The sequence below is a fragment of the Lissotriton vulgaris genome, chromosome 6 (assembly GCF_964263255.1).
Source record: "Lissotriton vulgaris chromosome 6, aLisVul1.2, whole genome shotgun sequence".
NCBI classification, from domain to species: Eukaryota; Metazoa; Chordata; class Amphibia; order Caudata; family Salamandridae; genus Lissotriton; species Lissotriton vulgaris.
The window spans coordinates 890,163,909-890,190,161 of record NC_141694.1 but is presented as its reverse complement, the minus strand read 5'-3'; the positions used below and the strand labels follow the sequence as shown (position 1 = coordinate 890,190,161).

At 41.7% G+C, this 26,253-nt stretch overlaps 1 protein-coding gene across 3 annotated transcripts in view; it reads right to left on the bottom strand.

Annotated features, from left to right (window-relative positions):
* The window catches only part of RASGRP3 (RAS guanyl releasing protein 3), a 643,233-nt gene that overhangs the window by 260,121 nt on the left and 356,859 nt on the right, over positions 1-26,253 (bottom strand). For all 3 annotated transcript variants that reach the window (XM_086926878.1, XM_086926879.1, XM_086926880.1), the window contains 2 exons: positions 10,943-11,116; positions 10,469-10,585 (listed from right to left, as the gene is read on the bottom strand). In XM_086926878.1, the coding sequence (XP_086783004.1) occupies positions 10,469-10,585; positions 10,943-11,116 (291 nt within the window). The remainder of the gene's footprint in view (positions 1-10,468; positions 10,586-10,942; positions 11,117-26,253) is intronic.

Below are 26,253 nucleotides of genomic sequence, written 5' to 3'. Positions count from 1 at the left end.
AATAGCTTACTAATCAACTGCAGATCGGCCTCACTTCATGCAACGGAACTAGCTGAAGCTATTCTCACTCACGACATTGACATCGCGTTCCTCACGGAGACCTGGCTGAATAAGATATCTCCTCCCTGCCTAGATTTGCTGGTACCACCTGGCTTCTCCCTCATTACCAAAGACAGGTTAGAGCAACGTGGAGGAGGGGTGGCTATCATCCACAAGGACAGCTTGGACATTTCGTAAACCACCTCTTTTGATTACGATTCATTTGAATGCTTATCCGCCATCATCAAGACCAGAGATAAGGATTCTTTACTGTGTCACCTGCTCTATCACCCCCCTGGCAGAAACAACGCTTTTGGAGAACAACTATCCGACCTGATAGCACAAGGCGCACTCGGCGACTCCAATAACCTAATTCTTGGTGATCTGAATCTTCGCTGGAACGAGACACAAAATCCTCTAATCCAATCGTTATCCAGCCTCCTCTATGATAACAACACTGCACTGAGGAGACTCATTACAAAGGAGCCACATTGGATGCCATCATTTCACAAAAGAAATCAATCATGGTCAACCACATCCTTCCCGTCGACTGGTCAGACCACCACATAATCTTATTTCATATCAATCACCCCATTATCTCTCATAAATCTCCCCAAGACCCCCCCAAACGGATGAGAAACCTCTCCCAAGTACCCCTGTATATCCTGGAAGGTCAGTTAAGCTCTCTTCTACCGGTCAACAAAGCGCCTCTTTCCACCAGCAGAGCTATCCCATCCAGAACATGGTTCAACGCTGACCTCAATGCAGAAAGGAGAATCCTAAGAGCCAAAGAAAGAAAGAGGAGAAACAACCCAACCGCCATCCTTCGCGACCAACTGAAATCAGCCCGCTGGAAATACAACAACCACATCAAAAACAAGAAATCCAGCTGCTTCCGCGAGGCACTGGACAAAGCCAAAAACAGACCGAAGGAGCTTTACAGCATCATCAGACAACAAACCTCCAAGCCACTGTCCTCATCTGTGCAGGCGTCCAAAGAACTATGCGACAATTTCGCCCACTTCTTCAACGATAAGATCACAAGAATTGAAGTATCACTTGACATCAACAAATCACACCCCAAGAAGACCAGCACGGCTATACCTCAGGCCCTCTCTCCCAGCTCTTCGATCACCCCCTGGCTTAGCTTTCGCCCCGTTCCAGAAGCAGAGATAATCTCGCTGATCTCGTCCTCCAAACCATCAGCACATATCTCAGACCCCATTCCTCCCTCACTAATCAAGAAAATGAAGCACGCTTTTGCACCTATATGGGGCAAAATCATAAACAGCTCCTTAAAAAATGGAGTGGTCCCTGACTGCCTAAAAATGGGGCAAGTCACCCCCCTGCTGAAAAAACCCGGTCTTGACTCAACAGACTTGAACAATTTCAGAGCAATATCTAACCTCCCTTTGCTCTCTAAAACACTTGAACGATTCGTACTTTTGCAACTGACTCAGCATCTGGATAACATCAATCTCCTAGACCCCCTCCAGTCTGGCTTTAGACAAGGCTGCAGCACAGAAACAGCGATGCTGAACATCATAGATGATATCCACGGATCTCTTGATTCAGACAAATGTTGCCTCCTCATTCTCCTTGACCTCTCTGCAGCATTTGATACAGTGGACCATAAACTCCTCATCAAGGCTCTTCAAGAAAGAGCTGGCCTCGGCGAGGTAGTTCTCAAATGGTTCTCCTCATTTATACACAATTGAACGCAAATAATAAAAATTAAGAACTTCACCTCCGAAACCCAGCAGGTCAGCAAGGGCGTCCCCCAAGGATCGGTGCTCTCTCCTCAGCTTTTTAATATCTATATGGAACCACTATCCAAGCTACTCAGGAAAGCCATCATCCACTTCCACCTCTACGCGGACGATACACAAATCTATCTGGAAACCTCCTCTCTCAATGACATCCACAGACTAAATGATGTCCTGAAAGATGTTCAAGAATGGCTGACAAACAATCACTTGAAACTAAATCCAGACAAGACCGAGTCACTCCTCATCTCGAACAAGGAAGACAACCCGCAAATCACCGAAATGGCTAAAAGCAATCGATGCGCTCAAGGGGAATCTTACTCTAGCAGACTCTGTTAAATCTCTTTGCATCAAATTAGACTCCAAACTAAACATGATAAAACACATCAAGAACTCGGCCAAAAGTGCATTCTTTAATCTCAGACTTCTGAACAAAATCAAACCCTACATTCCTAACAAGGATCTCAAACTGGCCACTCAATCTCTGGTTCTGTCAAGACTGGACTATGGGAACGCAATCCTAACAGGTATTCCTAAATCGAACTTGGCACCGATCAAAACAACATTACATGCGGCAGCCAGAATGATCACCGGCATCAAAAAATCTGATCACATCTCCCCAGCACTCAAAAAACTCAAATGGCTCCCTGTAGAAATGCGAAGTAACTTCAGAACGGCCTGCCTAACCCACAAAGCCCTCCATACCGGCAAACCCGAATACTTGGCAAAAAAACTCAATAAAGCAGGTCAAGCCAGGAATCTGAGAAGCTCTAACTCTTTCCTGCTCAATCTACCGAAAACCAGAAAGAAAAGAACAGCGGACTGCTCTTTCACGGGAAATGCCCCCAAAATCTGGAACTCCATCCCCCCGCACATCAGAACTATACCATCTTCCTTCCCCTCCTCTCTACAAAATTGAGACTCACTTTCAAACAGAAACTTATCCGCCAACACAGGGAAACCCTAATCACAGACATCTACCACTCGGCCTCCAATGGCATGATTAAGTTGGACCTTATATTCCACACTGAGAGACCGGACTACTGGATCTCCGTGATCAGAACGCAACTGTTTATCGCCAAAACCACATCCACTTCCCATAGTTGCAAACTTACCACTATACTCCCTTTCAGATCGGTCGGTAGAGGCTACACAACCGTGACCATCTACACCAACGACACGGTCCTCATCCAGGCTAATAACGAGAACCTTGAAGCCTTCGACTCCCTATTCCCCGCATTAAGATCAGCCCCCCAAACCTACCTCACCCCGCCTCAACCCCTTCTCCACCCACACACACTGATAGCAGAGAAGACTATGATCCTCCCTTCCGCGATACCATTACTGCCCGCTGCGCTCCTCTTCGCACCCCTGCATCACAACGCACACTTACTGCCTACCAGCCACAACAGGAAACTCTAACCCCATCCTCAATTCCTCCTTCCAACCGCCACACCTCCCCCAGCTACCGCCTCCCACAGTCCCTTACAGAAATTACTACCTCGCCTTCAGGAATCCCCCTCCCCACGAGCCTCATCCCAGCTCTGTCACTCAAAGCCTTCCCCTGTCCCTTCCCCTCCCCTTCCTCGTCTTCTCCCCGACCCCTCAACCCCTCTACCTGAACCACAACATGCTTGGCGTAACCCTAGATGCCCCCAACACCTCTGTCAATTCCATGTCACAACGCCTCGCAGCTCTCGAAAACCAGATTGACGCAATCTCCCAGGGCTTATTGGAAATCCGATCTCTAACCTAGATATAGCCCTAAATCCAGACAAGACCGAGTCACTCCTCATCTCGAACAAGGAAGACAACCCGCAAATCACCGAAATGGCTAAAAGCAATCGATGCGCTCAAGGGGAATCTTACTCTAGCAGACTCTGTTAAATCTCTTTGCATCAAATTAGACTCCAAACTAAACATGATAAAACACATCTGAACAAAATCAAACCCTACATTCCTAACAAGGATCTCAAACTGGCCACTCAATCTCTGGTTCTGTCAAGACTGGACTATGGGAACGCAATCCTAACAGGTATTCCTAAATCGAACTTGGCACCAATCAAAACAACATTACATGCGGCAGCCAGAATGATCACCAGCATGAAAAAATCTGATCACATCTCCCCAGCACTCAAAGAACTCAAATGGCTCCCAGTAGAAATGCGAAGTAACTTCAGAACGGCCTGCCTAACCCACAAAGCCCTCCATACCGGCAAACCCGAATACTTGGCAAAAAAACTCAAAAAAGCAGGCCAAGCCAGGAATCTGAGAAGCTCTAACTCTTTCCTGCTCATCCTACCGAAAACCAGAAAGAAAAGAACAGCGGACTGCTCTTTCACGGGAAACGCCCCCAAAATCTGGGACTCCATCCCCCCGCACATCAGAACTATACCGTCTTTTGTGGAGTTCAAAAGCCAACTCAAATCCTTGTTTCTTATCCGCTCCTTTGGTTGTGGATAACTCGGGCCAGAAAGCAACCCCTGAACTATGCGACTACACTGAATCCTGTAACCAAAGAAGTTCTGCAGTACAATTATGGTCCGCTCACTATGACACTCGTTGACTGCTAATACCTTTCATATGTCATGTCTCTGCTGATTTTATGTCATTCTCTTACTGTAAAGCGCTCTGTTACCTCCGGGTCTTGACAGCGCTATAGAAAACTTCCTAAATAAATAAATAAATATGTAACAATTTAAAGTGTCATGAATTATTTTCTAATTTATTATGAAGAATATAATATGTATGTAATTTCCATACAGGTTTTATTTATGTTGATTTGTCATATGTCGTAGACTGTTTGTGTGTGTCCTGAAGAAGTTGGGCAAAATAGTGAGACCCACTGAAACGCGTCGACGAAATTGGCAGTACTGAATCTGTGAACTATTGTGTGTACAAGAGATGGTGATTGCTACACCATACCAATTATTACATATATAGGTCAAAGGGATCAGTATGTTTGCATAGACAATTGCTGCGGTCCTCTATGTCTATCCCTACAGTACTTATATTTGATGTTATGCTTATTGTTTTAAATTGTACAGTGCTGTATTGTAAGGTTTTAATTGCAAGACATACACATATTTTTCTTTCTTGTAATAATTATTTTTAACTGACATATTTATTATAATCATGAGTGTAATATTTTTCATATATACCTTGTACAGTTTCAAATCCACAATGGAAAAAGCTATATGAAAATATCTGAATTCAATTTGGTGTCTTTTATTACTGATGTGGTACTGGTTCTACAGATTGATTGGCATTGGTAAATTTGGCCTTTTGGGTGCTTGAGGTGTGATTGTTGAATATTTGTGGATTGATGCCTTCCCAGGAGGAGAGTTCACTCTACAAGCCACACTAAAAGTATTTGATTCAAATACTTGAAATGAAATTATAAAATAAGGCTTGGCAATTGATACCTAATTGATCCAATTCACTGGTATCAGATTCTACAAAAATGAACTGTGTCTACATTTTCCTATAAAGACAGTGATAAGTTAACATGAAAAATATATTCTAACAAAGACAAATAAAAATAGTTAAGAAGAATTCCGTGGGGCCAAGGTTGCAGTAGAAGGGTAGGGTTAACATACTTAGAATAAAAAGGAGTAGGGCTACGGATTCAACAAGAAGGCTATTGTCCATAAGCTGAATGAAATAACCGCAAGTTAATCATCAAAGGTTTGGCTCAATTTGCACAGGTAAAAGACAATGCAGAACATGTAAATCTGCCTACTGCTACATTGTACTAAAGGCCTGACTGTAGACAAACATGTGTTTTCTTACAAAGGCTTAGTGTACACAAGTTATTGTTGTCACACTAATAGCTGCTATGTTAGCCTTTATAATTCTTTTAATTGGTATGAGTTTTACCCAGAGACAGACACCTAAGATCTGCACCTACTTCACCTGCACATACAATAGATGGGAGAAAAGCAACAGCTTAATTCATAGATACTTCAAATGGAGATTTCACATCCGAAGTTATTAGTTCAGGAATGCACACACTCTTTAGATACTAATAATTGTTATGTTTGTGTATATCTACCTTCTTCAGCTGCAGAGGATGTAACTTACCATCATAATCCTTGTTCACATACAGTTACATGTAGTATATTACTTAGCTTATTTTATATATAGAATCATTTTGAATATTATTTTTCTAATTATGATGTTATCCTTTCTAATGTTCCCCTTCACCAAAGAACGAACCCTCATCTACAAGCTAAGGTAATGGAGGTAGGTTGACATTTCTTTAAGTCCTCTACAAAGATAGCCAATTTTAAAGCATATGAACGATGTTTGACATGTTTAGTGATGCCATTAGTAAATAAATGTATTCAGGCTTTGGAAGAAAGGAGGGCTCAAATATTTCAGTAGACAACAAAACAAGATGTTCTAAAAAATGTGCGGAAAGAAGAACAAGACGAGTTTAAATAGAAAATGACGTACCTCAAATTGAAGTTAGACAGACAACATAAAGGGAAATGATATATTTATTAGAGAAGAGGTCAAATCAGAGCCAGAAACACATGGATAAGTAGCTGTGATCAAATTTATAGCAAAAGGGACCCCCTGATACTGCTAGATAGTTCCTAGGTCAGGGCACACATTTTATATAAATAACTTATCCTAGGCAACTAAAGGGTCCTGAGAGGATGACAGGTACTAGAAAACATTAGTTTGTTGTAGCCTAATAGTAAATCACCTAAAGTAGTGCACATACAATTATTGACAATAAGAAAGAATATTATTCATGGGTAATTTATTAAAAAATTTAAACAATATTTAATCAAGTCCTTGACACAGTTAAAAACACATATAATTGCTTTCTCCTAGATATTACAAATAACAGTATTACACATAACAATTTATACATATATTTTTTAAAAAATTGGTAAAAAAGACCAAACAAGTGGAGTGATTAATTTTTCTCTACGCGCGTTTCGGCGTATTCACGCCTTCTTCTGGAGAACCACTTGATGTTTCCCGATTGAATGTACTTGCGGATAAAGCTGGATCTAAATCCTATCTTTGTATAAGGGTAATGAGGGGTAGTGTCGTGTCCTTAAAAAATGGCAATCCAAGTCTATGATTCGTTTCTTTGTATTGCGGTATCTCAACAGACCCCCACTTGAAGCCTCGCGATCGAACGCGAACAGATATTTTATCAAGGAATAGGAGGTCATCAACACCCCTACCTATCTACATTTGGGAACCTAGAATTACCAATATACAAGGTTCATCCTTAACCATATCCAAGTGCGACCCTTTATCACGGCCGACTGCAGAAGCAATATCATCTTTGATAGATTGCGACACATATCACGTTCAGTCCACTTGTTAACAACACCATCAGCAGATCTACACTTCAAAAATTATGATTCAAGTAATACAAAGAAACGAATCATAGACTTGGATTGCCATTTTTTAAGGACACGACACTACCCCTCATTACCCTTATACAAAGATAGGATTTAGATCCAGCTTTATCCGCAAGTACATTCAATCGGGAAACATCAAGTGGTTCTCCAGAAGAAGGCGTGAATACGCCGAAACGCGCGTAGAGAAAAATTAATCACTCCACTTGTTTGGTCTTTTTTACCAATTTTTTAAAAAATATATGTATAAATTGTTATGTGTAATACTGTTATTTGTAATATCTAGGAGAAAGCAATTATATGTGTTTTTAACTGTGTCAAGGACTTGATTAAATATTGTTTAAATTTTTTAATAAATTACCCATGAATAATATTCTTTCTTATTGTCAATAATTGTATGTGCACTACTTTAGGTGATTTACTATTAGGCTACAACAAACTAATGTTTTCTAGTACCTGTCATCCTCTCAGGACCCTTTAGTTGCCTAGGATAAGTTATTTATATAATAAGTAGCTGTGATCATACATTTGAAGGTCTTTGAGAATGTTAAAATATGAACTTGGGAAGACCCAGTTATCACTGGAGTACATTTTATTTATGGGCGAGATGCATTTTTCCAATTGCCTGCTGATTGGGTGAGTGTTTGTTATTTAGTATTATTAATCCCTATAACGCACCATATACACAGCATAGATGCTCTAACAACGAATCAGTCTTACACATGTTAATGCAGTACCATTGATGAGACACAATAAGTGGGAAATATATTTGGGGCAATCATTCCCCCAGTAGTAGTAGATCTAAATGATAGAAAAATTTGAAATGTTTCTACAGCGGTCGATAAGTTAGCCACTAGTACATCTGGTGCTTTACTAGCAGTCAATACAGAATTAGTAGCTATTAGGTCAATGGTTTTACAAGATTGATTAGCTTTAAATGCATTGCTGGCAGGAAAGGGTGGAGTCTGTGAGTGGTTCATGGCTCACCACTGTTTTTCAAACAGATCTATCTCATGACAGTAAGATGATGGTACAAATATCTTTTATGACCTTAAACTTAAACTAAGGACTTTATAGACAACTAGTGTGTTAGAAACCATAGGCAAAGGAGCTAACTTATAAGTAACTGGTTTGGAAATATTGGGAGTTGACTTTTAGGGGTCATATTAAAGCCTATATTGATTGTTGGAATATGCTTAATATGCGAATTTGATATGTATCTATGTTTACCTAACAGTCAGGAGAAATAAAGAAAAAGGGGCAAAAATACAATTGGAATAAAGAAAGAATAAGGCTTACAAGAATTTGAACGAGGTGGAAACTTGAAAAAATTAAATATATGACTCAGCAAAAGGAAGGTGCTCCTTAGAAATTCATTTGTGACAAAAAGTGATGGCTGTTCTTACTGTCGGATAGAGAGGGCGATGGAGCGGAAAAACACATTTAAATGGGAAGTGTAAAAGTTTATACTACTTAACACACATATAATTAATGCAACACTGTGGTATGTATGCATAATTAGGCATTACAAGCATATAAAAGAAATAATAACACACTATCCTAAGTTGGCCTAACAACTAATGCCATATTACCATTGATTTATATATTAGGTTTGGAAGGCTTGTTTTTCATATTGACAGTTGTTTTGCAACAGATGTTTTTACTCTTCTGGTGCAAGTGCTGTAACTTTCCAGAATCCTTCTGTTAGTGAATAGGCATTTGTTATGTATATGTCTGCTGATTTATAGTTGAGAATATTTTCCAACTTGCAAAATTATCTATTGCTTAAATATTAAACTTAATATCACAATGTTCCTATTCTCTCATCAGAACTCTTCATTTGGGTTTCTGAACTGAAACCTGTTCTTGCTTATCGAAGACATTGCCGCTCTCATGCTAATGGGATATTAGGGAATTGTGAATTCCTTTATGGAAAATGTTTGCTGTATTATTTCTATTTTGTTTGCAATACTTACTAACTTGGTATTTTACCTGGTTTTGAAACACTGACTAATGGATTATTTGAATTTGTAATAAGAATGAGGGAAAGAATGATATTTTACGGAGTAAAATTATTTAAACATATCAAAGTGGTTAATAAAATCCTTTAACTCACACCATCTCTCTGGTAATTCTTGTGAGGTCCCAAAAGGAATTCACTGTTGATGTGGTTTGAAGTAAATGATTGATCCTTCTCAATCCCCCTTGCCAATGACCAAAGGTCCATCTGACCTATGGCGGGGGTTAATTAGTGATTGCTCTCAAAGACTGAGATATTAAAATCCTCGCACCACCAATGCCATTGGAAATTGGTACTATGAGCATGTCGCGTGGCGTGAGTTATTACGTGTAGTTTGTACACTGCTATGATTAACTGGTGAATTTTGGTATTTTATTCTTCCCAGCCAGAACTATAACTTAGTTTTAATATGAGGGGTAGGATAGATCTAATACACTATTGCTCCCTAATTCTGCCACTGGCTATGTACCTGGTAAACATTCAACAATTTAATTTAAGAGATCATTCAAAAAATATACCCCACTAAATCACAAATGGTATTTTCTCAAAGTAATTAACTAGTCATTCTCAAACATACTAGATGCCAAGGTACTCCATTGCTGTACATTTGAAAACTATGGAACCTTTTGCTTTCCAATATCAAAATGTAAATTAAAATGTCTCACCATCACTCCAAAAAATGCTTATTATTGAAGTATCTAATTGAGTATTGAACTAAGAACTTTGTTAATGTCATTAGCAGACTGCCAAAACCCTTTGCTCTCAACTATATATCACTCCATAGACATCTTCACTAACATTAACTTTTTTGTGCACTCATAATATGAAATTAAAAAAAAATCAATATTTGTGTACATTTATATTGAGTGGGCTATAATAGTTATCTTCCGTACATCTGTAAGCCACAGTCTCTGCATGATAGATTATTGAACTAAGCATGGAACAACTTAACCAACATTTTGGAATTGGCGTTGTAAAGAAAATAGTCTCAATAATGTCCATGCCACAATGGAATTTTAATGTTTTTTTTTACTAAAGTTGTATGTCAAACATGTATTCTTATCAGTTTTCAAACGTGGAATAAAGGGGTGCAAAAAAAGAAAATTGGTCTTTACTCCTTATATATCGACTGCTGGCAGAAATGCAGATTTAATTATGGCTCGAAATTGTAAATACCCATATTTAAGGGCTGCAATAAAGCCTATGGTAGTCATTCTCTGTGGTCCTAATTTGGATGTGACACATCCTTCACTCACCTTTGTTACCTCTGCTGATAGATAAGAATGGGTTTCTTTGAGACGAGAAATTGAGCTGTGGCTTAGTCCACCCACCACGGCCATCAGTGTATTGAATGTCTGGAGGTGAAGAAGCTTCTGTAGTAAAATAAATACACACAAAAAACATGTAAGACTTTGTTGGTGTTAAGACTGATGGAAAACAACTGCAATAGGACATTAAACCAGTCAATATTACGGTTGATTCATATAAATTCTATGTTAAATTTTAATATTGCAAAAAATAAGTACTTCCACTATAATCTTAAACTAGTTGGTGTTGTGACCCTACTGCCTCCTCGTGATGCTATTTGCTTAGCTTTTTCTATACAGACTGTCTTGGCTTCAGGTCACATCTATCACGTTATGCTATAAACTAATGGAGGCTCTGTGACTAGACTGCAAACAACATTGCTTCCTTGATTGTATTCCAGATGTTGAAATGGCTGCCCTCACCTGTGCAACATGGATATATTTTGTGATAACTTCTGCACGTTGCTGGGGTGTCGGTTTACTGAGTACCATCAACTGCACCCATTTGGAGATGCCATTAAAGAGAGCAATGGACCTCTCTAAGGTTGGGTTGTCCTCCAAACAGCCGTGTATCACATAGCTTTGGTAATCTGTGAGCTGGAAGAAGACAAAGGTCAAATACAGGAACATGCAACACATGAGTGGGCAACTAAAGAACTTATAGAAGACGAAGGGACAAATGAGGAATCAACAGGGTCACTTTTACTCTCCTGGAGGAATAAATGCATGATCAGATACCGAAAAATTAGATGGTGCAAGAGAGCCCTAAAACAACAACACAAGTCATCAGGAAAAGGATTGCCAGCAATGTGCATTCAATCAATCAGTCAATAAATATCAGTTTGTATTGTTTGAAACATAAACTATACAAACACCATAAACAGGTAACATAGTCATTAAACAAATGAAATAAACTATTCCCAGGAAAGTTACCACTGTCTTAATAAAAGCCCTAAAGTAAATAAAAACATTCAATATTAAAACAGGTAAAATCACCACAAATTGTACATATGTCAAAGTACGCGCCATATACTAGACCTGGACAATTTCAGCTGGTTTGCCTGTCTAAACTTACTGTAATTACCGGGGCACTCAGAATTCAAGCCCTGTGCACACAGGAGTTTAGCAGCAAGGGAGTAGCCAAAAAAATATAATTTTTACCCACTCATCCCTTAAGTTTTCACCCACCCACCATCCATCCTTTTACCCATCAATCATTTACCCACCCACCCATCCACACTTTCGCCCACCCATCCTTTACTTCATCCATCAATCCACCTCAATCCTTTCACCAACTCATCCATTCTTTCACCCATTCATCCATCCATTCTTTTATCCCCCATACTTTCACCCACTCATCCATCCACTTGTCTATCCTTCTTTCTCTTTTCTATAAACCCATCCTTCTTTATTCACTTTAGTGCTAATTATAAACTTTTATCTACCAAGTGACAGATAAAACAGGGCCCATAAAAAGTCCACCCCCATTGTATCTGCTAAAGTGGGGGTTCACCATGCCCCTGCTTAGCAGGGATCTAAATGTAACAGCCCACTTATAATCAAGACATAAGAATAGTTTGGGGTGGCATTTTCATAATTCTTCATTTTTTAATATTCAGTTAAATTTAAAGCAATATTTATTTAGACAATTGACCTTAAGTCATAATAATAAAACAAAGTATCTAGTATGTCAATGCTAGCAAAACATTTTCATATAACTTTCATAATATCAATATATTCAGTTTGTAATATAGAATAAAGGTGAGTCACGCATTAAAAGCACTGGATAATAAAGCATATAATATATATATTAATTTACATTTGTTCCATCTCACAGTACCTTTACAACCTTTCAATGCCCTAATGTAGTTAAAATACAACCACTACTTTTGTTGGTTCTGTTCTTAATCTTGTGTCAGGAAATCCATCCAAATAATTAAAATCATCCTTGCTGCGCAAATACAGTGCAGTTAGTTTGACAGAAGGCTTTTACTAAATACACATACAAACTTTCATGTATTTCAGATCACTTTTAGCTAGTCATTTTACTGAAATAAAACTAATTCCCTCTTAGGAGTTGAATAAGGTGACTATTTCATCCATCATAGCACTCAAGATAACTAAGGACTTGGTTTAGCGAACTGAGTAGTGTCCTTTGGGAGGTAAGTGGACATTACCTCTGTAATCTCACTGATATTCCGCTCACCAAATTATACAGATGACCGCCCACCCTGTAGTAATCTCTATATATTGAAAGGAACTGGCTTCATGGTGGTTCCGTTCAATATACTAAAGTTTGGTGTATGGCTACTGTCAGATTTGACACCTGTACACAAAACTTTTCATATTTTTTGTTTATCAAAAAAACCTCCCAAAGCGGGAGTTACATTTGGAAAAAGCACAAAAAAATAAGAACCCCCGCATAGCTCTGGAGTTTCCTCCCATGGTGTGGGGGTCATTACTGTTTTTTTCTGTCTCTCACTATCAGGTTTTTCCTGACAGTGCTGGCCAGGAGAAAAGGAATCACACTGCCCACCTGACATAGGCTGGATGGTATAATGTACTTCCTCCAGTGTGCCCTAGTCCGTAGGGCCAGTGGAAAAAGTATTCCATCGACAGAGCCAATGGGGGTTCGAAACAGAAGACCTGAGGCTCCTCCATCTTTAAATGAGGTGGAGTGACTGAGGGTTTAGTGAGTACAGACAGTACTCCCTTGCATTTGTGATGGCATTTGCATGTGTGATGATGTACCCTGTCTTTCAAAGTCTACATAGGGGCCTAAGCCTGCCAGGGAACTATTCTCCAGATTTGTAAGGCAATCTAAGGGCAGCTTTGTCACTGTATACTTTTCCAATCAGGTCAGAAAATGAATACATCTACCTTTACCCAACAGCAGCCCATAGATCAAGATGAGGGCCTTGTGCCAAAACCAACTAACCTGTGAAGATAGAGGCTTTGGGGTCATTACGATGGCAGAAGGCCCGCCAGCGGTGCGGTCGCGGGTCTTCCACCATTGGAAAGCAATTTCCCCCTACCACATTACAATGGCGGGGAAATCTGACCGTGGTGGGTGCAAAGACCACCCGCCATGGATCCGCTACAGGCAATCGTTACGATTGACTGGTGGAGTGTTCAGCATAAGTAAAATGGTGGTAGTGCCAAGCAGGCACCATCCGCCAGATTAGGATGCTGGCCGCAGCCAGAGTTTGCCAGCTGTGTAAACTGCCAAAGAAAGGCTGGCGGGGATTGGTTTTGGGAGCCCGTTGTGGGCCCCTGTTGTGCTGGGGGTAGTTGTTGTGCACTGGGGGGGGGGGTACCCATGATACCTCTCTGCATTTCCCAGCATTAAGTGGCAGGCACCGCGTGGTGCCTGCCACGTAGTGCAGGGAAATGTAAACAGTGCCTCTTTAACATTGCAGTGGGCACTGCAGCTAGCAGCAGCCGCCGCAATGTTAAAGATGGTAGATGTGACTGCCACGGTGGTGGTCGCATCGTAATTTAATGTGCATGACAGCCGCCAATCAGGTGGCTGTTTCCACTCACCACCTCAATGGCGGGTGGACTCCTGTCCGCCCGCTATTGTAATGACCCTCTTTGTTTTCAAATCTTCCCCTCTATAGTCTTAAATTAAATTTCACCACCCAGCACCATTTCCTCTCCTCCATGCAGAGCTATTGGTCCTAAATTTCCGTCATATATTGAAAGTACAGGAGCATTTGAAAATCCTCCATATGAAGCATTAAATGTCAGCAGGCCTGCAGTCTCATTTACAGTTCTATTTATCACTATTTGCCAGAGACCTGATAGATAGTGTTCTCATGATTAGCATTCCCAAGTATTTCTTATCTATCTACCACTTTCAATTTAGTACCACTTGCCCACCAGGAGGATTTAACTTTCTTCTCAACATATTGCAAGGTTTATTTTTGCCTTGGCTAATCATTAACTAATTAACATAGTTTACAGAATTTTGCATCTGATTCGGAAATTTCACGGGAACCAGCGGATTGCATTTTTTTTTATTATCTTACTATGATTCTGATACAAAAGACAGCCCTTTACAACATTCAGCTATGACACGCATTAGAAAGCAACATTACTTGCTTTGTTTAGCAAATCTGCTTTATTAATCATTATTTTGGTAATTGATTTGCCTTTGACGACTATATCCAGAGTAACGTTATTACATCATGGTAACACACAACTAACGGTTTAAAGCAAGGCTGCGTTCTGGCCCCAAGCCTCTTTAACATCTACACTGCGGACCTAGAAAGTGTCATAAGCACCATCCAGGGGGATCCACCAAAATTGGCCCACTCGCCTATAACAAGTCTCCAATACGCTGACGACATTGTTCTCCTTTCAAAAACCCCCATCGGTTTACAACGTTCGATCTCTAAACTGTCGCAGTACCTTGTGAACGCACAATTGACTATAAACCTAAAGAAAACCAACATCATATGCTTCTGTGGCTCTAGAAAAAAAAAATAACTTTGTCTGGAGGATTAATTCTACCCCTCTAATCCAGGTAAATCATTACAAATACCTGGGAATCTTACTAGACCACCGATTAAAGTTTAAACTGCACCAAGACCAGGGGGAATCCAAAGCAAAGCAGCTCCAATTTGCCTTCAAAACAGTCCAAAAGCAATTAAAAGGTCATTCCACCGGCCACATTCTCAACATCGTAGCTGCCAAATTTTTGCCATCACTGACATACGGTTCCGAACTACTGGCAACCCGGGACGCTACAGCGTTAAATCTCGCCCAATCTAGGCTGTTTAAAACTCTTTTCTCAATTCCGAGACACATTTCGCAAGCCCAAATCCGTTTGGAGTACGGTCTCACTAACCAGCTCCCAGCAAGACAAGGAGCACTCGTCAAATATTACTGGCGCATGAGGGAGGCAGAAGAGGAATCCCTGGCCCACCTTTGCTGGTTAGAAGTCGAAAAACAGGCCGGGCAGCCAGACTCAATATACAAGATCTTGAGGCAAGCGCTGGAGGCATTAAAACTAGATGAATCTTGGCGTCTGCCCATGACATATTCTGCCTTCAAACTGCTAACCAAGAAAGCAGTCAAACAATCATCACTATTCATGGACAAAGCAGCAGTGGCTGGCAAAAGCCATGCCTGGATCGTCTTGCCGTCATATACCCACCTAAAACCACAGGATTATTTGAAAGAATGCTTCAGGGACCACTATAAAAGGAAACTAAGCCTTCTAAGGTTGGGCTGCTTCTCGTCCAAAGACCTCACTCCCAAATGGCTACGGCAGTGGGCAACTCCCGATTGCCGCCTATGCGGCAACGGTGCAGAGTCTTTACTGCACCTCATATGTATATGCCCGGCACTCCAAAATCTAAGAAAAACGCTCCTTCGATCTCCCTTAAGAGAAGCCCAGGTGAGAACTTGCAGGGCAGCGGTGATAAGATGCCTAAGCGGGTCTTGGATTGAACTATCATGCAAAACCATAACATTTTTGAGCCTTGCCTCCATAGAGCTGGAAAAAAGAGCACCATCCAAAGAGGTTCCTGGACAATAGGCCAGGCTTTGGCAGACCACAGACTCTTCCTCCCTTCTTTCCAATGGTTGTTTTTACACAGCACAAGTTAATAATAATGAGCCTCTTGTTTGAATAACCATTATTCTTTTATACTTTTTCTTCTCTTCTTAGATCTTTTTTTTCCGCCACTTTTGCAGAGCATGTTATTAATTTTTAACTCGACTCAAAGTTTATTCTGTGTTGTTTTTATGATGTAAATATCTCTTGCATGGTGGTAAGTCCACCCTTTTATGATTTGTTTTAAATCAAATAAAGTATTATTATCTCTCTACATCATGGTAAATAAAGCATTACAAATGTAAATGTAGAGCATAACTAGAATGTCTAACATACGAAATTATGATCATTTAGCTGTAAATGTTCAGGTGTCTTTATATGGCCATTTAACACAGACCTCCAGGGGGTATATATTCAATCCTTCCTTTTTCTCCACATACTAATGCTAACACATTTACCCTCACCTATAAAGGGACCCATTAGTAGTTTTTAAATATTGAAACTTATAATGATACCTAATTTGGACTTACCCAAGTGAAAATAGTTGCCACTTTGGAAATAACTTTTTTCTGATTTCCTATTTATCAGTGAAAAGATATTCTCTTGTGCACCCAGAATTCCAAATTACCTTAGGTAAATACATGTTCTTTTGTTTGTTCAGGAGGATTCAACTCTTTGTAGTGTTTCAGTATAGTACGTTAGGCACAGATGCAGATTTGGTGGATAACTAATATGCCTTCACTATTAAAGTTTTTGATCCAAAATGTCCCTTAGTACAGACATTGAAGAACAAAATGGGCACATAGTGCTGATGATCTTGTACGTCTTCCCTACTATTCTTTTAAGCATTAATATTATCAGTATTAAAATGACATTTTGAAAATGCTACATTGATATACTTGAAGGATTGGATAAGCCTAATTTGGGTAAACAGATGGACACTAAAATGTAATTGTGACAAATTTATAATGAAATCAAGAAGCATACAATGGCATGAAGAAATTATAAATGGATATGCTTGGCAGAAGCACCTTCGTACAAACAATCAAAATATTTATTTTTATATCTTACCCATAGAAACTTGCTTTGTTCAGACAATTCTTAATAGTTGTATTTATTTTGCTTTTATAAAGTGCAGTACACTGCATGAGAGCATTTTGTTTAAAAAAGGTATTTGTCTTGAACGCAATGACCACACTGCAACCCGGAGATGAACTTCTACAAAGATGACAACAAATTTGCTAGAAACGTTAGGTTAAAGTATTTTTTTACAATTTTAAAATCACCTTTCAGTGCAAGAGACAGAGAACAAGAATTCCATGGGGGAAGAACCGGCAAGGTTTTACTCCAAAACTCTAGAGACATCTTGTTTCTGCATTTTTAGGTCGTGCATCAGCGCACATGCGCTGTCTGCAAGACCTGCTGTAATCACTCTAACAAGTGCTAGTACAGCTGCTTCTTACCATTGGTTTAAAATTCTAGTGCTCTTGTTTTCTGGCTCCTTATTGGCCGGTGCTCCCGATACATCACTTCCGTTTGTAAGCGAGGAGCGTGGGCCAACTACCATATTCTTACACTTTTGCTTTCATCTTTTTATTTAGGGACTACCTTTTAAAAAAAAAATTAGTACAGCACCCGTAGGCCGTAATGCTTTCCTGTAAAGAATACCCCTCCCACCTCCCAAACAGCATTAAAGAGCAATCACCATGACTTTTAATGTATTTATTTAACAAGGCGCTCATAACGCTTGTTGACAGCTTCTTATGTTTCAGTTTAACAAAGGCGACACGTGCCTTTCTTTGATCATGGCTCGGGTTTAAAAACATTTTTAACACTTGCTCCCTATCGCTGTGGCTTTTAATGTATTTATTTAATAAGGCGCTCGTAAAGCCTGTTGACAGCTTCTTATGTTTCAGTTTAACAAAGGCGACATGCGCCTTTCTTTCAACACAGCTCAGGTTTTTACACATTTGTAACAGTCGCTCGCTAAATGTGATTTTGATTAACTAGTCTCTAGCAGCTAACAACCCCTTCCTCCACCTCTCAGCACAACAACGCTCCCCTTCGCAGTCAGGTGGTGCGAGCAGGGGCGGCTCTAGGCTCATGGTGGCCCTGGGCAGGGAGCGTAGGTAGGGGGGCCGGAAGAGGGGGTCCGGGCGGGGCAGAGCGCGGAAGCCGGTAAAGAGGGGGGTCAGGGTGTTTGGAAGTGGAACAGAGCCGGAGGCTGCCAAATCACTGCCAGGGGCCGCCACGCAAATATGTATCCATCCTCAGAGGATTATTATATTAAGGATATATATTGGCGTGGTGGCCCCTGGGGTTTGGTGGCCCTGTGCAGGCGCACAGCTTGCACATGCCTAATGCCGCCCCTGGTGCGAGACACAGCAGACCTGGCTACCATGCTTCACCTGGATTGTCAATCACCTGCCCCGCACAGATATAGCCCACAGGCCTGGCCCGTACCTTCTGCTGATGAGGGGAAGAATGAAGACTGCGATCACCTCCTACTTTTGAATGTCTCTGCCTCTCTTTTTTTGGGTTGGACCATCATTTTGTTTGCTTTTAAATAGACACAACAGAATTATGCTACTTTAGTCTCTCTTTTAATTTCTTGCCCGACCGTTGGGACTCTAACGTACAGCTGAAGGCTATGGGACGCTATGACATTTTTACATAAACCGGAGAGATAACAAGTCCACCGTCGATGGCTTTGCCCTCTGCTTTCTGCTAGCCTCGGGGGTTTGTTTGTCCTCTCTACTCTAATTGTTGGCTGTTTTGTTTGTGGGGGCTGTCTTAGGGCCGCCCTTTGATCGCAGGACACCTGATGCACGGCTGCTTTAAGGTAGGAGAAGGCGGAATTGTGGTACAGTTGTGCACTTAAGAGGAGAGGCGATGGAAAGAGGCTAACGTTAAGTGGGGGCAGAGTGATGGCCTGCAAATGCTGAAAGGGAGCACACTCTAAACGTTTAAATAGGACGTTTGTCTGATTTAACTTTTTCTGCATTCTGAACTCTCAGTGCATTTAGTATTTTTCTCTTCTTTGGTCAAATACTTCTCAATTTGACTTTACTCTATCGTCCTAATTGCCCTTTGATAGTATCTGGTTTCCTCAGTGCCCACCATTTGTTAATGTAATGACTGTGATATGTGTACTTTCTTGTGTTTCAGAATTACTCCTGTTCCAAACTCCTTACTTTGTATGCATCTGTGAATCTTGCTTTTTTGGCACAGTGTCATTTGTCATGTGTTCAATGTTCGTGTCCCTTGTGTACTTGTGACTGAGTTTAGTGTCTCCGCAGTGCAACTCATTTGAACCCTCAGTGTACCTCATTTGCAGCCTGCTGTGTTCTTAATTTACTGTTGTGTCCATTAACCTCAGACACTGGTACTAGACCCTCTTTAAGTTCCTAACGTTAGTGTCCTACAGGCCGAGGCATTTTAAGGCATGGGCAAAGTGGGCTGTGACGCAGGTCTCCAGCCTTTCAAGGAGCTTATTGATAGTGCTAGCTCTGTTCTACAGAGAGCCTTTCCCTAATGACTTCGTACAGATTGATTTAATTGCCATTTCCCTTTATTTTATTGTGGGTGCTGTTTAAGAGTCTATCACAGACCTTTTTTCAAAACAATGTTTTGCGTAGAATTCATGCAATTGCAAAAACAACATGCAATAGCCATAAAAAATGACTTTTTAGCAAAACTGGACTTCACCTATGTGAAATGTGACACTGCCACAGACATTATTTACAGTAATATTACTGAGTTGATGCTGTGTTACAGTATCGAAAACACTTGCAATTATCTCTAAACATTAGTGAGATGTTAACACATTTAGAATGTAGATAAGTGTGCCTGTCGACTGTCAGTGAGCTGGCCAAAGACAGGGTGAAAGAGCAGAAACTGTATCATACATTCAAAGTTGTTCTTAACAGGGGCCACAAAATACCTTTGGCCCAGGAGGGCCGAAATCCTTAGGTGTACTCATTGGTGAGTTTAGTGTGCGCCACTCAGCTGCTTTTATATTTGCACTCTCTGCCTTAATTTGTGGACTAAAGGTCCCGATGTTGGTACTTAAAAACCGCAGAGACTTTAACATCTGTCTCACATGTGTCTTATATTTGCTGCTTCATGCATTTGATGTGAAGTTTACTGTTTACTGACTGTAGGCAAGGAAAGTGTATGAAAAAAACAGAGCAACAATTCTTTTCCATGCATGCAAAAATGATCTATAACACAAATCCCAATATTTATCACAACTGGCTCTACCCTGCTCTTATTCGACTGTGATAGCAGTATGCTACCATGCCATACATACTCCGCGTTACCCCTCTCCATTCTACTCAGTACCACTCCACACAACTGAACTAGAATCTGCACCACTACACACTACTCCACTCCCCTACACTTTGCGTCACTGCACTCTTTCTCTTCCCCACTTCACTCTACTCTACTTTACACCACTCCACTCTGTGCAACCCTACTCTGCAACACTGTACTCTATGCCATTGCACTCTACCACTTTATTCAAAACCAATACACTTTCCAGCAATCTAATCTGCACCAAATCACACTATTCCACTATACTCTACATCACTGCACTCTAGGAACTCTTTTCTACTCTGCATCTCTGCACTCTATGGGTCCGATTCACAGAATGAACTTAAGACTGAATCCTAAACTTACTACTATTTTGGTATTCACAGAATGTACTTACTACTTTTGGCATTCACAGAATGAACTTACTACTTTTGGTATTCCCAGAAGTTAGGATTTTGTCTTAAGTCTGTCTTAAGTCTGTCTTAAGTCTGTCTTAAGACAAACTTAAGACAAAATCCTAACTTCTGTGAATACCAAAAGTAGTAAGTTCATTCTGTGAATTCCAAAAGTAGTAAGTACATTCTGTGAATACCAAAATAGTAGTAAGTTTAGGATTCAGTCTTAAGTTCATTCTGTGAATCGGGCCCTATGCCACTGCTCTCTACGCCTATGTTGAAAATGACAATGTTTTTTACTTTTCATTTCTATACCAATTGCAATAGCGTTATGCAAATATAATTACTCCACTACAAATAAAAAACAAAAGAAAAAAATATTGCCATTTTCAACGCCAACAGCTCTAACTTTAACAAAAGCGAGAACTATTGCATTGCAAATGCTTGTTTTGTATTGTAATCACCTTCATATTACGTTTGCGAAAAATGGCTTCTTTATGATCTAATGGTATTTACTTTAGTTGGGTCAAAGTATAATTAATTTTAGATAACAATTTCTGTGAAATCATTCATATTTTACAATCGTGTCTCTTAGTGTTGGGGAGATCTTCTGAGGCACATACCCCCCTGAAACAACTCCACAAACACTGACAATTTGACATTGCTTCCTATATGGGTAAAGCTCAGCGCCCATTTCCTTTGCTTTTGCAAAGCGTACTCACCCTGATGTTATGTAAGAATTTTGCATTCCTCCTGCCACAACTAATAATGAGGGACAAAAGCAGTGACACTACATGAACTACTGGCGACCAGATAATTCTCCTCTCCCTTCTAGATGTCAGCAAGTTAAGAGGAAGGACCTGGACCAGAACCAAACTTACAGAGAAGTAGGAAACCGATCTGCAAAGCACTTCCCAATACATGCATATCTCTACAATACTTGCAATTGCCGTGCATGCCTTTTCCATGCAGCCTTTACCATGTAGATACCTTCACCACACTTGTCTTTACCACATTCACCTTAACCACGCACGGTGAGTAAGTGTAAGGTATGAATAACTTCATTTAAGCCCCAAATATCTATATATTCATTGAAAAAACAAAGGTTAAAGTGACTTTATTGTTAGACAAAAATGTGCATTAAAACGTTGTAACTAAAACAATCAAAGAAATTCAACAAATTTAGTTAACTGAAGTAACTCGCTCTCACATTGCACCGTAGTGTCATCAATGGTGTCATTACAGATGTCATCAGTGATGGAATCAATGATGTCATGGAACTTGTCATGAGTGTTGAAATTTGTGACGTTATAAGAAGAGCACAATAAGACTGCAAGTTATTATTACATTTCAGGGGCCGCAGGTGGAGTCCCATGGACCCCATGATCCCCATGGCTCCTCTGGCTGCCCAGTTAGCCCACATTCATGGTGCCAGTGGGAGCCAACATCACAATTTTGCTACCGCCCTGCTGGAGCAGCTTTTTTTTTGCTCCTGCCAACAAAAAGAAATCGACAGTGTCTTGGGGATGGTTTACCCAGGACACTATATCTCAGTGGGCCCGAAGATAATGGGTCCCCAGAGCCTTCAAAAGGCACAGGGAGGGGGTCCGTGGGGCCTTCAAATGGATGGGTTGCACTAAATACTATTCCTCCGCGAGCCCTGAGGGAATGTGGTCCCTGGGGCCTTAAAAAGGCTAGAGGAGGGAGATGCCTGCCCCCCTCCCCAGAAAAAAGAGATCATCCCAGGGCTACGTGGACCCTAGTGCCTAGGAATGGGTCGAGGGTGGGGGCCACAAAGCCCCCTCCCATAGACTCACATTCCACCAACCCCAACGGGGCCCTAGCCCACCTCATGGGGCTGTTTTTTTTAAATGGGCTGGAGGCCGACCTTTTTAAATTTTTCCACAGATCCTCTGCAGATCGACGCTACTGCTAAAAAATATATGTTTTTGGCTGCGGGGGCTCAGTGAGGCCCCCTGTAGCCCATCAAGCCTATGGGCTGGGTATGCCTACCTTGCCCCCCATACGTTTCGTTTTTATATATTTTTCAGGACACGGGGACTGAGTCCCCGATTCATAAAATGGTGTTCGTAGCCGATCAGATGATATCTTTTAATCTGTCTGGTTCATGGATCATCCACGGTGGAAAACATACATACATTTTGAACCATAAGTTCTCAAAATCTACTGAATGGATTTTACACCAAATCACAAAAAGCTCACATTTCTGGATACAGATTTAGCTTTCTGCCAAATTTGGTAATTCCATTTAGACATTCTGGATGTAGCTGTGTCTTATGTTCCTATGGGAAGCTGCATTAGAAAGATGTGTGTTGAGACCCCATTTTTTTCTCGGCCCGACCTGAAGGATCATTCTGAAACTTCCAAGGAAAGAGCTGAGGTGGATGAGACTATTTTGCAATGTTTTGTGAAGTTTGTCAAACAGCGTTAAAGGTATTAGCAAACCAGAAAATCAATTTCCTACTGAAAGTGGTCCTAACTATAGCTACCCAGCGGTGACACTACTTTTTAAATTTACTCCATGCCTCCCTTTACCACTACTTACCCCTAAATGCTAAAATTAATCTTACCTCCCTATACCACTTCACACTGCCCAACCATAAACCCTAAAATTACTCTGACCGCCCTTTACCACAGTGACCCACTAAACCCTATATTTACCCTTACCTCTTTTACCATATAACCCACTGGTAAACTTTTAAAATTACCCTTACTTCCTTTTACTAATACCCACCCCTAAAGCCTATAATTTCCCTTACCTCCCTTTATCAATAGCAACCCTCAAAACCCTAACATTACCATTACCTTCCTTTACCACTACCCTCCCCTAAACCCTTAAATTACACTTACCTTCCTTTATCACTACCCACCCCATAACCCTAAAATTACCCTCACCTCCACCAACCGCTCCTAAACCATAAAAATACCCTTACCTCCCTTTCCCTGAACCCATTATTTCAATAACATAATAATTGTGTTATTTTTAAAAAGTACTTACTTGCGTGGTAAAGGCATACGTGTAAAGGTGAAAATACTTACCTCTGTGTTACTTACCTCTGGGGTAAAGGCTTAGCTGTAAAGCATGTTTTCCCCTTCCCTTCTCCCCAAACCTATTTACAGTCTGGTCATTTTCCATTATCCAAACCCACTGGCATCTTAGATTGAGAGAGACATAGGAAGGTATAAATGTCTACTATGCTGGGAGGGTGCCAAATCATGGTTGTTGCAGAATGTAGTGCTAGAAGATCAAGCCCTTTTTCCATGGTGGGCCCCGTGATTTTATTGATGTTCTTTTATGTAAATACTGTTTTAGTACGGTTTTTCAAGGCAATAATTCTTAATAATATTCTCCATGAAATTAGTACTAGTTACCTTGAGCATATGGAGGATAGGTAATAATGTATCCAACAAAGTAATATCAGCAAATGCAGTTACGCCAGGCGCAGACACCATCAACTCATTAATTCGGCCAAAAGGAACTCCTTCAAGGAACGCATCGACAGCAACACACAAAATAGCAAAGAGCTCTTCAACATTGTGAAGGAACTCGCCAACCCCAGCTCCAGCTCCAACGACATCCCGCCATCACCTCTGCGACTCTCTAGCTACTTTCTTCCATCGCAAGATCGCAGACATCCACGGCAGCTTCAACACCCAGACCTCTCCGACAGCCGCCGACACCCCAGACTCACCGCCCCCCAGTCACACTGGCTGCCTGAGCTCCTGGAACCACGCCAACGATGAAGACCCCATCAAGACCATGAACACCATCCACTCCGGCACACCATCTGACCGCTGCCACCTTCCAGGAAAGCTGGAAACACGCAGAGATCAATGCCCTGCTCAAAAAACCCAAGGCTGACCCAAAGGACCTCAAGAACTTCCGGCCCATCTCCCTGCTCCCGTTCCCGGCGAAAATCATCGAAAGGATCGTCAAGAGACAAGTGATCCAATTCCTCAAAGAAAACAACACCCTGGACTCGTCCCAATCCGGATTCCGCCGCAACCATAGCACCGAAACTGCTCTCATCACCGCCACCAATGACTTCAGGGCCCTGCTGGACAAAGGCAAAACCGCAGCCCTCATCCTCCTGGACCACGTGGCGGCCTTGAACACCGTCTGCCATCACACCCTTCGCACACGCCTCTACAACGCGGGGATCCGTGACAAAGCCCTGAACTGGATCACCTCCCTCCTCACCGACAGAACCCAGAGAGTCCGCCTCCCTCCATTCCAATCCGAGGCCACCAACACCACCTGCGGCGTACCCCAAAGATCATCCCTCAGTCCGACCCTCTTCAGCATCTACATTACACCACTCGCCAACATCGTCCGATCGCAAGACCTCAACATAGTCTCCTACGCCGATGACAGCCAACTGATCCTCTCCCTCACCAAAGACCCCGGCACCGCCAAAACCAACTTCCATGCTGGAATGAAGGCCATCACCCAATGGATTAAGAGCAGTCACCTGAAACTAAACTTGGACAAGACGGAGGTCCTCATCCTCAGCTCCACCCCTTCCACCTGGGACGACTCCTGGCGGCCAGCCTCGTTGGGAGCTGCACCGACACCGACACCCACAAACCATGCACACCACCAGGGGTTCATCCTGTACTACTCTCTGTCAATGACCCAACAAGTCAACTCTGTCTTCGCCTCCTGCTTCAACATCCTCTGTATGCTTTGCAAGATCTACAGATGGATCCCCACCAAAACCAGAAGGACAGTCACCCAGGCCCTCGTCACCAGCAGGCTGGACTATGGCCACGCCCTCTACGCAAGAACCACAACCAAACTCCCGAAGAGACTCCAACGCCTCATCCTCGACATCCCCCACCACAGCCACATCACTGCCCACCTGAAGGACCTATACTGGCTTCCCGTCAACAAGAAGATCTCCTTCAAGCTCCTCACCCACCCTTACAAAGCACTCAATGACACCTACCACCATACCTCAAGAAGCGACTCACCTTCTACACCCCTAAACGCCAGCTCCACTCTGCTGAGCTCGCCCTCGCCACCGTCCCACGCATCCACCAAACAATCACCGGCGGCAGATCCTTCTCCCACCTCGCCGCCAAGACTTGGAACACCCTCCCCATCCACCGGCGACAGACCCAGGACCTGCTGAACTTCCAGAGACTCCTCAAGGCCTGGCTGTTTGATCAGTAGCTGCTCCGCCCTCCCCAGTGCCTTGAGACCAGGACAGGTGAGTAGCACGCTCTACAAATGTTTGATAGATTGATTGATTGCTAGAACTTATTGAAATGTCTTGTAAAACTAATTTAGACCTTGGCAGTAGAAAATGGGATACAAAAGGGGATGATGGATGGAGCGTTTGAGCCAATCAAACACTCACCCCCAGTCAACTGATCTGGGTTTAATCCATCACCATTCTTTAGCTCACTCAGCCACCCCAGTTCAGACATGGCCATAT